Genomic DNA, 13,968 nt, shown 5'->3' on the forward strand with positions numbered 1-13,968 from the left:
TTGCTTTTGTGTTCGAGCCAATGGGAGCAGGAGTATATCCTTACTAGACACTAACATCTATAAAGTAACAAACATGTTATATATGTACATCCTGCTATTTCTGTTTGGGTGAGTTCATTTGCTAGTTTTCAAAATGATAGAATTCAAACTGCTAAGAGATTTACATTTTAGGCGCAGAAATTGGATCTGAAGATACCTTTATAATTTTTTCTCAGAGGTCCTTTCCTGACCCTGATATCTTAATTTCATGGATCATTAGATTGCTTCCCCCCAACCATAATTCCAGTCTGCTTTTTCTTTTGGACAAGCTAGAGAAAGGTTAAATTACAGGTCAATAAATAGCTCCAGAAAAGAATGGCTTAGAAAGAAAGTGCCAACAATAATTTTGGCTTTGATGTCATTGTTTCCCAGTAAATAAGGTAGTTCAGTGAGTCTATAGATAACTGTGGAGGCCAATTAAGATATGCATGTTCAGTTGCAGACATGACAAATAGTTCCGGGAGGAAGAAGTAGATGCTAGTGATGTAGATGAAGGAGATAATCCTGAAGGAGTAATAGTAGTTTGGTCACAACTCTTTTCCTTTGTGTCTCTGTTCTATCAGCCTCCCTACTGAGGTGAGTTTGCTCAGTGATAGATGCCTTGTACATCATGGTGCCCCTGGGGATGATTCAGTGTTTGAGTCACTTCATAGAATCATAGAAGTAGGGTCGGAAGGGACCTTGTAGATCTTCAGGTCTGACCCCCCTGCCTGGTCAGGAGGAAAACTGGGCTCAAATGACCCCAGCCAGATAGGCATCAAGCCGCTTCTTAAAGACCCCCCAGGGTAGAAGCCAGCACCACTTCCCTTGGTAGTTGGTTCCAGATCCTAGCCGCCCTAACTGTGAAGTAGTTCTTATGGATGCCTAATCTAAACCTACGGTCCAGCAACTTGTGGCCGTTATTCCTTGTTATCCTGGGGGGTGCTAAGGAAAACAAGGTCTCCCCCAAACCCTTCTGGTCCCCCCTAGTGAGTTTATAGATGGTTACAAAGTCCCCCCTCAGCCTTCTCTTGTGAAGGCTGAACAGGTTCAGGTCCCATAGCCTCTCATTGTAGGGTCTGCCCTGCTATTCCCGGATCATGCGGGTGGCCCTCCTCTGGACCCTCTCAATGCTGTCCACATCCCTCCTGAAGTGCGGCGCCCAAAACTGAACACAGTACTCCAGCTGCGGCCTGACCAGTGTCACACAGAGGGGGAGGATCACCTCCTTGGCCCTGCCTGAGATGCATCTGTGGATGCACAACAAGGTACGGTTAGCCTTACTGAGCATGACCTTGCATTGTCGGCCCATGTTCATCTTGGAGTCAATAATGACTCCAAGATCTCTTTCTGCCACTGTGCTCTCAAGAAGGGAGTTTCCTAGCTTATAAGTGTGCTGCTGGTTCCTACTGCCCAAGTGCAGCACCCTGCACTTGTCAGTATTGAAATCCATCCTATTTTTGTTAGCCCACCCCTGTAATGATCATCAGTTCCTGTCCCACCTTTAATCCTCCATATTTAGTGCTGAAATCTTTCCATTTTTTTTCTACATAACATTCAAGGATCTATCCAATGGCATCTGCCATTTGAAATCTCTCGAAGAAAACGTTTAAAATGTGATCACTACATACAGCAATCCGACCTTGACATGGTAGAGAGGCTTGTGTGCTACCAGTGTTCTAAGGGTGCCTAAAAACTGTCTCCCAAAACAGGTCCTATACTCCCCAACTCCCCAACTGTCACCACCCTAAAGGTGGGCAAAAGAAAAGATTCAAGGACACCTTGAAATCCTCTCTCAAAAAATTCAATGTTCATTTCATTACCCAAGTACCCAAGGAGGTGATCCTTCCCCTCTACGTGACACTGGTCAGGCCACAGCTGGAGTACTGTGTCCAGTTCTGGGCACCCCACTTCAAGAGGGATGTGGACAACATTGAGAGGGTCCAGAGGAGGGCCACCCGCATGATCCGGGAATAGCAGGGCAGACCCTACAATGAGAGGCTATGGGACCTGAACCTGTTCAGCCTTCACAAGAGAAGGCTGAGGGGGGACTTTGTAACCATCTATAAACTCACTAGGGGGGACCAGAAGGGTTTGGGGGAGACCTTGTTTTCCTTAGCACCCCCCAGGATAACAAGGAATAACGGCCACAAGTTGCTGGACCGTAGGTTTAGATTAGGCATCCATAAGAACTACTTCACAGTTAGGGCGGCTAGGATCTGGAACCAACTACCAAGGGAAGTGGTGCTGGCTTCTACCCTGGGGGGTCTTTAAGAAGCGGCTTGATGCCTATCTGGCTGGGGTCATTTGAGCTCAGTTTTCCTCCTGACCAGGCAGGGGGGTCAGACCTGAAGATCTACAAGGTCCCTTCCGACCCTACTTCTATGATTCTATGAAGTGACTCAAACACTGAATCATCCCCAGGGGCACCATGATGTACAAGGCATCTATCACTGAGCAAACTCACCTCAGTAGGGAGGCTGATAGAACAGAGACACAAAGGAAAAGAGTTGTGACCAAACTACTATTACTCCTTCAGGATTATCTCCTTCATCTACATCACTAGCATCTACTTCTTCCTCCCGGAACTATTTGTCATGTCTGCAACTGAACATGCATATCTTAATTGGCCTCCACAGTTATCTATAGACTCACTGAACTACCTTATTTACTGGGAAACAATGACATCAAAGCCAAAATTATTGTTGGCACTTTCTTTCTAAGCCATTCTTTTCTGGAGCTATTTATTGACCTGTAATTTAACCTTTCTCTAGCTTGTCCAAAAGAAAAAGCAGACTGGAATTATGGTTGGGGGGAAGCAATCTAATGATCCATGAAATTAAGATATCAGGGTCAGGAAAGGACCTCTGAGAAAAAATTATAAAGGTATCTTCAGATCCAATTTCTGCGCCTAAAATGTAAATCTCTTAGCAGTTTGAATTCTATCATTTTGAAAACTAGCAAATGAACTCACCCAAACAGAAATAGCAGGATGTACATATATAACATGTTTGTTACTTTATAGATGTTAGTGTCTAGTAAGGATATACTCCTGCTCCCATTGGCTCCCACACCAAAAAAAAAAACCCAAAAAAAAAAAGCCATAAATAGTTTATGCACCCATGAGTGCCTATATTGCTGCACTCTCAAGTTAGGCACATCAGCTTACTTCACTGTAGTCCTACAGACACATTCACACAACCGCTCTCTTTATCCCCATGTGTTTAACAGAGTACCTGCTTCATTTTCAAAACCAAATGAAAGGGTAAGAGGGCGAGAGCCAGAGCAGCTGTTATATAGCCCTATAGCAAGAGTACTTCAACTTTTATTATATATTTACTTTTATTGTGTTAGCAAAAGAACTGCTAGCTCCAAACTGACTAGCCATATTTGTGGCTTTAAAAAGCAACAGAAAAATGTTTCTTAAAAACAAACTATTACTTTAAATCAGTTCCTTTTCCTTAGACAGGCAAGCTTGCTCTTGTCTAATATATGCCTGTGATATTGTAGGCTTTGCTATAGAATACTAATAAATGAGTAAAAAACAATATATCACAGCAAGTCAGTCTGGTTCTATTTCCTGTGCAAAGTTGGTATCCCATCATTAAAATCTAATGCACCACAACAGGGCTGATTAAACTGAAGTGTGTGGGTGAAATTTGGCTCGCTTCCTTGTTAAATATGCTCTGCCTGCTGGAAGTATGAACAGTTTTCTGACACTTGCATTCCTTCCCCATATGCTCTTCCAGCACATCTGCCGTTAGGATTTAAGCACATGGGAGGAGTAGGAATGTCAGAACAAGACGACCCCATGCTGACCAGGTCTACCCAAAAGGCCACAGTTCATCTGACTAGCACTCTCATGCGTTCTTGGTCAGTTGTATTATCAGTTATTAAAGGACAAGCAAAACCTTGAATCCGGGTCCTAGAAGGTAAAAAAAAAAATGTAACTAGGTTTTCTTAATATTTCAATTCCTAATGCGATACAAGGGCTTCAATAATACTCGAGTCTGAAAACAGAGATTAGTTACCAGTAAACACTGTTTATCCAGAATATTGGACCTGTATGTTCTCATTTGCGAGACTGACACCTGGTAGCATATGGTTATGGAATCTTCTAAAAGCTAATATGCAACAGGACCACATGGCACTCCTACCCTCTTCCCACAGAATATTTCAATGGTATAGAAGGGGAATGGTCTCACCCTTCCCTCAGGTCTTTCCTTAGTTTGGAATTTTTTACCTGAGATTCTATTGGCAGGAACATGAACCTATGAAGTCAACATATGTGAATTACAGCTTCTTTCCTGTTCAAGAAGCCTCTGCATACTTCCCACTTGTAGAAGACTAGTTAGTAGCGCTACCTTCCTGAGAAAGACAGCATGAGGAACTACATGTGAGCAAAGACTGCAAACCTGCCAGAACAAGCAACCTCTTTGGACTGCAAGTCAAGAGTATTAAAAGGGACCAACATTTTTACTCTCCTAGATTTGACTTCAGCAAGACAGGATCTTTGATTAAAGTACATAGGAGTTCCAAAAAACTTTACAAAGAGCTCTGTAAATTCTATGTACATACGTTCTATAGCCATATCTTTAAAAGCCACAATTAGTATATGTATACAATATAATATACAATATTTTATATTATAATATAACGACCAACTGTGGCCATTAGCTAGATATCAACACCAACATATAGTTCACAGTTAGCATAATATATTCAAAGAACACAGTTAGTATAATAGATGCATAGGCCAGAGCTGGTGTAGATACATATTTAAAAGGACATAGTTGGTAATCATATTACTGCATGCACACACAAGACCAACTGTAGCCTTTAGGTTAGCTGGGCATCTTTTGACAACCAGCTATAAAGAACCCTTGTATAGAACAAGTAGGTAAGTGAAACACTTAAGTAAAGTGCAAAAAACTTAGTAATGAATGAACTCACCGGGAAACAAACTGTGATTTTGAGAATAGCAGCAAAATTGTATTTTCCATTTGGCCTATAAACAACACAGTTTTGGTCACTTGAGGTGCATCTCAGCAAACTGGTAAGTATGCCTAGAAGAAATATCTGCTTCCAACATGTATTGCTGGAAAATTAATGCTAACAGACCAGATACCCCAACAAGTTGCAAAGCAAGACTCCAAACACAAAATCAAAAGAGTTACTCCTACCAGAAATAATATATATTTTTGGTGCTAAGTGAATAAATCCATCTTGTAGTACTTATACAGAAGATTCTGGTGGTTTGCACTGTTTCACCCCTCAACAAACTTGGAAATAATTGGAATATACCAACAAACAGAAAGAGACGCTCCCCACAAAAAAGCCAAACTACACCCATACACAAAACACCAGAAACCAGTAATATAATTACCAGGGATCCAGGTTTTCCTTTTGCTAGGGAAAAATGTGGATTTTACCCTTTAAAGGAGAAAAATGCAGGAAACCCTCTTACACGTGGGTTTTCCCTTGCAGGCTGGCAGAGTTCTAGCCTGCAAGGAGCTGCTTGGGGCTGGGGGAGTGGGACACAGGGAGCACCATGTGCGGGCACGCACACACACACACACACACACACACACACACACACACACACACGGCCAGCAGTACAGTTGGGCAGTGCTGGAAAGCAGTTCCCCAGCTGCCTGCAGGTAAGTAAGGGGGGGAGGGGGCATAAGCAATGTGGGGGGGAAGGGAGGCAGAGATGGGAGGGGCAGACTAAGGTGCCAGGGCAGTGCATGGGGCTCAGGTGGGAATGTGCAGGTGCGGGGCCTGGCTGGGGAGTGAGACAGAGCCACAGGCAGCTTGTCTGGGGGCCAGTGGGGGTAACTGGCTCCCCACCACTGTGAACACACCTGGGGTAAGGGGGGGCAAGTGTGGGAGTTTGTGTGCAGGGCAAGGGATGATACAGGCTACCCACTGTGGGTTCTCCACCCTGCTGCCCTATGCAGCCCAGCAGATAGGACCCGGTGCAGGAGGGTGGGAAGGCTGAGTGCTGCCATGGCTACTGGGAGCCTCATGCCAGCCACGCCACTATGGCAAGAGGGTGGCAGCAGGGGGCACAACTTGCCATGGTGGTGCAGCTGATTTGGGGCTCTTGGTGGCAGCAGTGAGCATCCCCACACCCCCGCCCCAGGCTCCCAGGGAAAGGACAGCAGGGCAGAGCGCCCCAGGCCTGAAGCAGCAGCCTGCATCCTCACCCACCCCACATAAGCTCAACTTGCATCTGCTTCAGCTATGCTGCCGGGGGGGGCAGGGCAGGGCAGGGGAAGGGGGTCCACGCTCTACTCCGGCCATGGCAGCCAGGACTCAGGAGCTGCTGGGGGCAGGCAGGGGGCTGCAGGTCCTGGCCGTGTAGCCCTGGCAGCTGGGGGCTGCCTCCAGCAGGGCTGGAGGTTAGGGGGCTATAGGTTGGGAATGAGGGATACTGGTGGGGACAGGAGACTGTGGGTCAGGAGTGAAGGGCACCATCACAGCCATGGGACTGAAAGTTGGGACTGAGGGGCACCACCAGAGCTGAGAGGGCTGGGGCTTGGGACTGAGGTGCAACAGCATGAGAAGCAAGGCACCAGCATATCAGGGCTGCTCAGTGCCACAAAGCCAGGAGGGCGGGGGAGGAGAGCAGCCACAGCTAGATCTGCATCCTGGTGAATGAAAGGGGCAGGAAGAAGCTCTGATTTTCTATGATATAAAACTGCAATCAAATGCCAAAAAATATAGGTATTTAGAATTTATTTTATTATAATGATTGAGGCACTGGTAGGCCTCCAATTTGCTTTCAAATTGTAAATATATCAAGAAAACATTGTGTTCAACTGATACCTATATCGTATGTATACCTATATATATGAATGCATTGTTTCAAATAAAACATTTAAAAATCACTTTGAATTGTATTGGATTTGTGTGGCATTGGGCCACATGATGATTGGTAATCATCAGGTTTTGCCTGTTTAAAAATTGCAAATTCTCTGATTAAAAACCCCAAAAGCTATCTTTTCCCACGATTAAAATGAAACACCACTGTAGTGTTCAACTGATACACACACACGTGTTTACATCTATTTACCAGTTAAAAGCTATATAGTGGTGTTTCATTTACATCGGGGAAAAACACATATTTTGGGGGTTTAAATGAGAGAATTTGGGGATTTTATTAGAGAATTTGTGATTTTTAAACAGAGAAAACATGATAATTACAAATCCTATAAAATTGAAAGGAATTTTTAAATGTTTTATTTGAAACAATGCAAAGAACCACCAATACAGTAAATACAGCACCACATGTAAGATTATGCAGAAAAACATATGGTCTCATGGAGAAAAAAAATATCTTCATTTGTCTGTGATGAGCTCCTATTCCCCACCCACCACAATCTTCTATTTGACAAAAAGAGCCTGAATCTGTTGTAATTTAACTAAGCACATTCAGATGGGTGTTCAGTTATCATCTGGGGGCCCTGTTAGGGACATGAAGTACAGCTTCAAACACATCTTCATCAGTTGGTATCCCATGGCAGACTAAGTCATGGTCATGAAAAACATATTGGGCAAATTCTTCTTCCATCATTTCGCTCAGTCTGGAGACATGATCCACACTGTTAATACCATCTGGTCACTCACTTGTATCTGTCTGTTGCACAAAACCTGCCCTGTGAAAACAGTAAGTGATGGTATTCTCTTATTGTTTTTCAGGGTTTGTTGAGCATATGTAATGCATCCAGGAGAGTTACTTTTTCATGATTTTGTTGGCACTCATGTCTAATTTGGTGTCTACGGCTGAAATAATCCTCTGTATAACATGATGCTGGTAATGTCCCTTAAGGTTTCAAATGACTCCCTGGATGGATGAACACTGCAATTATCAAACAGAAGGATATTGTGTGTCATTGTTATTTCATACCTCAGTTGAACTCTTAGACTCTCTAGGGAAATTCCCCCAGTCCTCCATGTGTTTTCCATGCAACTGACTGGTATTAGCTGTTCCCTTTAAAACATCTGGGTTCTTTCTTTTCACCAATAGCCATCATTCCAGTTTGCTTGTTCCTGCCAAGTTACTGGCCACGAAGAACAGTCCATCCCTCCTTTGTCTTTTTACAGCTACTGGTGTTGTTTGATTTCAAGACCAGAGTTCCATGCTAAATGCCATCCAGTAGAGTTCTATACTAAATGCATGTCTCATCTGCACTGTAAGTGTCTTTGAGTTCATATAATATGAAGATGTCAGGCAGAACAAAAGCAATCCAGTGTTTGGCAGTGAATAAGCCAACATCTTTCTTTTCTCTGTGTGCCCTTTTACAGGTAATGCTGTTACATTCCTTCCATCGAGACAATCATACTTCTGTTGGAATAAACTCTTCCTTGTGTAAATGTTGGGCTAAGTCTTTTACTTTTCTTCTAAAACCAATATGGAAATAGAAATGTCTCCAGCCCTTGCACCTGTTAAATACTGTGGTATTTAAAACCTGGTCTCAACCTCTCATCTAACTGTTATTATTGATATCTGTAACTGAGAACAACCTGTACTGTTTTCAATATCATCAATATAAATTATATATCTATATATAATTATATGTCTATATATCATCAATATAGATATATATCTATATATCAGGACAGCTTTGTTTGGTCAAACCACCTGCTTTTTGGTAGCATTTATTAGACTTCTGATGCACACTCACCAAACTTGTAAAAAATCCAGAAGTCAGGATGTCAACTAAGACTGATTTAAGTTCAGATACTTTTACCTCAACCTAAAAACAAATGCCTAATAATTAGTGATTCAGAGGTAGGATCCAAAATGCAATTAAGGGCTAACAAGTAGCATCTTTGACTATCAAAGATGATCTCCCAGCAGATTGTTTGTACCAACAGAATTGGAGAGGACACAAAGGTTCCAGTCCAAGAAGGGGAAATCTACCAAGGATCCTGTAGGCTTTCATTTTTTATTCATTTTTTTATCTTGACGCAGACATAGACAAAGCAGGTACTCTCTCTGGTAACAGGCACACATAATCAGGATTTGTTATTCCCCTTCCTTAACATGTAACACCATAAGATATTTGCGCTGTTATACAAAACTCTATTCAAACATTTGTATATAGCATTTCTCCCCGCCCCCGCTCCAAATGAGTCCTTGGTCTTCATCAAAAAGAGAAAGTTTTACAGGCCTAAAAATTAGCTCTGGATGCTAGAATCCCGATATGGAGCTTTAAACTCCCTGAAAAAAACAGAGAAGAAATGAACATCCCAGACTACCATCTGGAAATGTTACTGGAGATGGTAAAAGAAACAAACAAACAAAAAATCTTCTGGTAAGTATGTATTGCCTTCATCTTCTACAAGACAAAGTGACTTGCATACAAGAAGCACAGGGATAGGGAAAATGCAGACCTTGGGCGAGATCCAGCCTGCCAACTGATTGGATCCGGCCCATGGCTGCCCCCGCCATGCTCTGCCTGGGGCTGAGCCCAGTCCAGAGCAGCCCATGCCACACTCTAGCCTGCGTCTACCGACTTGGCCCCAGCCAGCACGCACAGATTCTGGTAAGGTTGCTCTTGGTGTGGCTGCCATCACCTGGGTGCTGCTCCACTCCCCTTGACTCTAGCACCTCCTCCTCCTGCTGTACCACTCTGGGCTGGGAGGAAGCTTCAGCCAGGCAGCTCCTGCCCTGGCATGTGGGGCTCTGGCTCCAGCTCCTGGCTGCCTTCCACCCACCCCACCCGCCCTGTGCTGGAACACAACCACACTCCCCAACCCCCCGCCCTACACGGAGCCAAAGGAAGCTCCTGTCTAGCTTGCAAAGCCTTTGGGGAATTCAAAGTTTCCCTTTGCAGATAACCTAGTGCTGCCAGTGACCCCTGGGAGAGCAAAGATGCTAATCAGAGCAAGTCACTCATCCAGAGGCTGGGGTTGGAGGGGTGTATTGTCCGCTCCACACTGCCCCCTCCTCAACACACACAGTGTTGAAAGGGACCTGATCAGTGCCATAGCAAGTGGGGGGGCAGGCAAGCGGGGTGACCGCCCTGGGTGCTGAAGAGAAGGGGCACCAACAGGCACGCCCAGCCGGAGTGGAATGTGGGACGGAGCCATGAGCAGCTCCTTTGGGAGGGGCACGGAGATGGGGGAAGGCAGTTCCCGCTGCTGAGTGCGCTCCGGGGGAAGCATGGGGGGGTGGGGTGTGCCCCCTGGATCTGTGCGGGGCAAGAGCAGGCTGCCACTGTGGGCTTTACCTGAGGCACCAAACTTTGTTGCTATGGCATTGGACCCAAATCGAGCCTGACCTGAAAAGGAACCAGGCAGAAAGAAAGTCTGGACTCAGTGATGGGGGCAGGAAGGAAGGAGTGAAATCAGTCTACACCAGGGGTCAGCAACCCCTGGCACGTGTGCCGAACACAGCACGCAAGGCCATTTTGCTCGGCATGCCACTGCCGTCCTGGGCTCTAGGCAGCTGCTGCCAGCCATGAAGCCCAGGCTGCTCCCAGCAGGCAGTTGGGTGGCTGTAAGCCCTGCTGCAAGCAGACCAGGCTCCATGGTTGGCAGCAGCTACCCAGAGCCTGGGCGGGTTGCAGCCAGGAGACTGCAAACATCTGCTGCAGGCTCTGGCATTAGCTCCATACTGGCGGGTGCACGTGTGCCTCAGAGTGGACGGTGGGGGAGGGGCCTGAGGCAGCGTAACCCCGGCTTCTCCCCCACTGCTGGCACAGAGCTGATGGTGGGGCTCCAGAGCCTGAAGCAGCTGTTTGTAGCCAGCCTGGGCTCTGGGCAGCTGCAGCAAGCAGGGCGCCACACTGGGCAGCTGCAGCAAGCAGGCTGCAAACAGCTGCGCCGGGTTCCACAACCCTGGCATCAGCTCCATGCGGGTGGCGACTGCACATGCACCTCAGAGCAGACAGAGGGAAGTCAGTGCTGCCTCAGGCCCTATCCACACCATCTGCTCCAAGGTCCACTTGCCCCCCCATTATGGAGCTGATGCTGGAGCCTGGAGCAGCTGTTTGCAGCCTCCCGACTGCAGCTGGCCCAGGCTCTGGTAGCTGCTGCCAACCACGGAGCCCAGGCTGCTTGCAGCAGGGCTTGCAACTCAGCCAGTCTGACTCCCACTTGCTCTGAGCCTAGCCCCGGCCCAGCCCCTACACCGGGATGAGGCTGGTGCTGCCCCTTGCCAGGAGCACCGCACCTTTTGCGGAGTTAGCTGTGCAGGGTGGGTGGGTGGTTGGGCTGATGGGCAGGCTTCAGACCGGAGCCTTGGCCAGCTGTGCTACAGCCTGGGGACTGGCTTCCTGGGGAAGCACTGGGGTTCTGGCGGGAGGCATTGTTGGGTTGGTCTTTGTCCGGTGGCCCAGGAGCCCGGCTCCGTGCGCCCGCACATCTTATTCTGTGCGTTTGTCTGCCTCTGTGTGTTGGTGTGCCCACACATGTCTGGTTCTGGATGCGTGTGTGCATACATCTGTTTTGGGTGTGTTCTGGTTCTCTGCGTTTGTGCACATGGTTCTCTCTCTGCTCTCCTTTTTCCTTCTCTTTCTCTCTCTCTCTCTCTCTCCTCTTTCTCTTATTTGTCTCTTTTTTTCCTCTTTCACTGCAACATGCTGAACAAAAAAGGAATACACAACAACAAAGGCAACATTTATGATTATTAAATATACTAATATGCAGTGCATCCTGACATGTACCGCCCCCTCCATTTTGTTTTTCTGGCATGTCGGCACTCCGGCACCTTTCAAGGTAGACATTGTGGTTTTTTCAGCACTCCGGCCAAAAACCGTTGCCTACCCCCGGTCTACACCCCACCCCAGTAGGTTCCAGAGATTCTTAGCAAAGTAGCTGCTGCAAGAACTTGCAAAAGAACAAACAAACAAACAAAAGCAAGTCTTCCCCCCTCCCTGCCTCATTAGCTTAAAGAAGAGCTGACTGTTTCTGCAAAGGGCAAAAAAGTGCCTCCCGCCCACCCAAGTGCACAGCTTTAAGAGAGTTATTAACCCTTTTGTTTCAGCACATCCACCAGAGGTGGTTCTTCAGTGAGTAGGCAGAAATTTATATAGGAAAACATTGCCCCCCCCTCCCCCCTATGCACAAAGGAAAATAGTCAGGCCCAGGCAAGTTCTGCTGCACTGCCCCCTCCCTCCCCTCACCCCGGTTGGATCTCAGGACCTAGTGCCTAAGCAGTCCCTCCCACACATAGATGTGCATGCAGCCCCGCACCCAATCCCACCAACAAAACAGAGGCTGCCCCATTACCTCGCTCTGCGATCCTGGCCTCACCTGCCCATCTGGCTCACAAACATCACTCCCTGCCCTCCCACATAGGAGTTCTGGTGAATTGTTGTGGGGGCAGGGGGTGCTGACCCAACCTGTGACAACTTGTCAAAACTCCCTATGTTGCCCCTGGGCCCAAATAATTGCCCACCCCTGAAGTAGCATCAAGAAAGTGTGCATATCTTTTGTAGTAAGTCTTGGAGGTCATATATTCAGATAAAACTATGCACCAGTTACACTGGGAATGTAACCTATGTGGACCAAAGTTTGTACATAGACATGAATCCTTGAATGCTCTGATGCCTAATGAGGTCAAACTACCTTGGATCATCAATGTAAAAATTTAAAGGAAGGACCTACTGTGGGATTCTTAGTTACCTACTCTCTACCGGAAACCTATTAAGCAAAAAAGGTTAGCAAAAAAGGTTACCAAAAAACTTTAACGGTCATTACTACAAAACAGTAAATGGCAATTCATATACTATCCAAAATAATATACATGAACTACAGAATTTCAAGTAATTTTTCTATACACAGATTTTGTGCAGGGCTAATTTTTCAACTGAAGCCATTAGTTTCCATCTTAATATAAACCAATACTACATCTATATTACAAATTACATCCATTTAGCTGCTTTTTTTTTTTTTTTTTAAGAAAAAGAAAATACATACACTTTTGTTTCATAGTCCTTCCACGCCTTATCAAAAGGTTTTTTTAGGTCCTGTCAACACAGAAAAAGAACATGTATTAAGCATAGCTCAGTAATTGTAGCACTTCTGTTTACTGACAACTCACACACGTGAAGTGTTAGGGTGACAGGGAACAAGCAGCTTCCCCTCCTGCAGCTCATATAAGGGCTAAGAGAAAAGCCCCTGCATTTGAAGCATGCAGGAATTTCTTCCTAACTGTTTCTGAAGAAGTACACAGTTACATTCAGGTTCAAATCTGGGAGAAATCTCCTGATCTCTGAGAAGAATGTAGTCATGTCCACAATTCTCCATGCATGCTACATAGCTCAGGAATGCATTTGGTTTCTAGTGGACTCATTGAGGCAAAGCAGCTGTGGCACCACACAAATGCAAACCTTTGCTTAGCTAGCACAATCAAATATCTAGCTAATCTCTAGTGACCAAAGTTAAAAGGTTGATTTCCCATTGACACCTGTAGGACAAGACTGGACATATTTGCCCAAACCCTACATTCTTAACTCAAGCAGAATTTCTACGGACCTCAAAAAGAGCAAATTAAAGGATTTGTCTCTTAGGAAATGAAGAACAATTTGAAGCAAGTATTTTTAACAAGAGTTTAGATAATTTTATTTCCATTTTTGCTCAGAGATTAAAATGTTATTACATAGCTTGAGGGAATCAACTCACTGCAGATCAAATAATCTTAACTGTCACAAAAAAATAAAAACCAGAAAAAGTGACACTATAGGCACAGGTACAAACAAGGCTGCTTACAGACATTAAAAAAAACCCCAGCGCTTTACTTTCAGCTCATCAGCCAGAAGAGGCATCTCATTAGTTTGACTGAGTTAGATAATTAGTTAGATAAAAGCACCAAAAAGCCCTGCTGAAGTGCCCAACCTATACAGATGCTAGGGAGCTGGGTCACACTAACTTGCTTCATCTTCCAGTAAAGAGCTGGGGTTTTGGTTTTTTGGGTTTGTTTGGTTTTTTTTTTTT

At 45.5% G+C, this 13,968-nt stretch overlaps 1 protein-coding gene across 4 annotated transcripts in view; it reads right to left on the reverse strand.

The window, feature by feature from the left end:
• Positions 1-13,968, reverse strand: part of ASAP2 (ArfGAP with SH3 domain, ankyrin repeat and PH domain 2) — a 115,616-nt gene that overhangs the window by 78,406 nt on the left and 23,242 nt on the right. For all 4 annotated transcript variants that reach the window (XM_014517314.2, XM_025197595.1, XM_025197594.1 and 1 more), the window contains exon 4: positions 12,952-13,001. In XM_014517314.2, coding sequence (XP_014372800.1) covers positions 12,952-13,001 — 50 coding nt within the window. The remainder of the gene's footprint in view (positions 1-12,951; positions 13,002-13,968) is intronic.

This window comes from Alligator sinensis, unplaced genomic scaffold (assembly GCF_000455745.1).
Source record: "Alligator sinensis unplaced genomic scaffold, ASM45574v1 scaffold866_2, whole genome shotgun sequence".
Lineage (NCBI taxonomy): Eukaryota > Metazoa > Chordata > Crocodylia > Alligatoridae > Alligator > Alligator sinensis.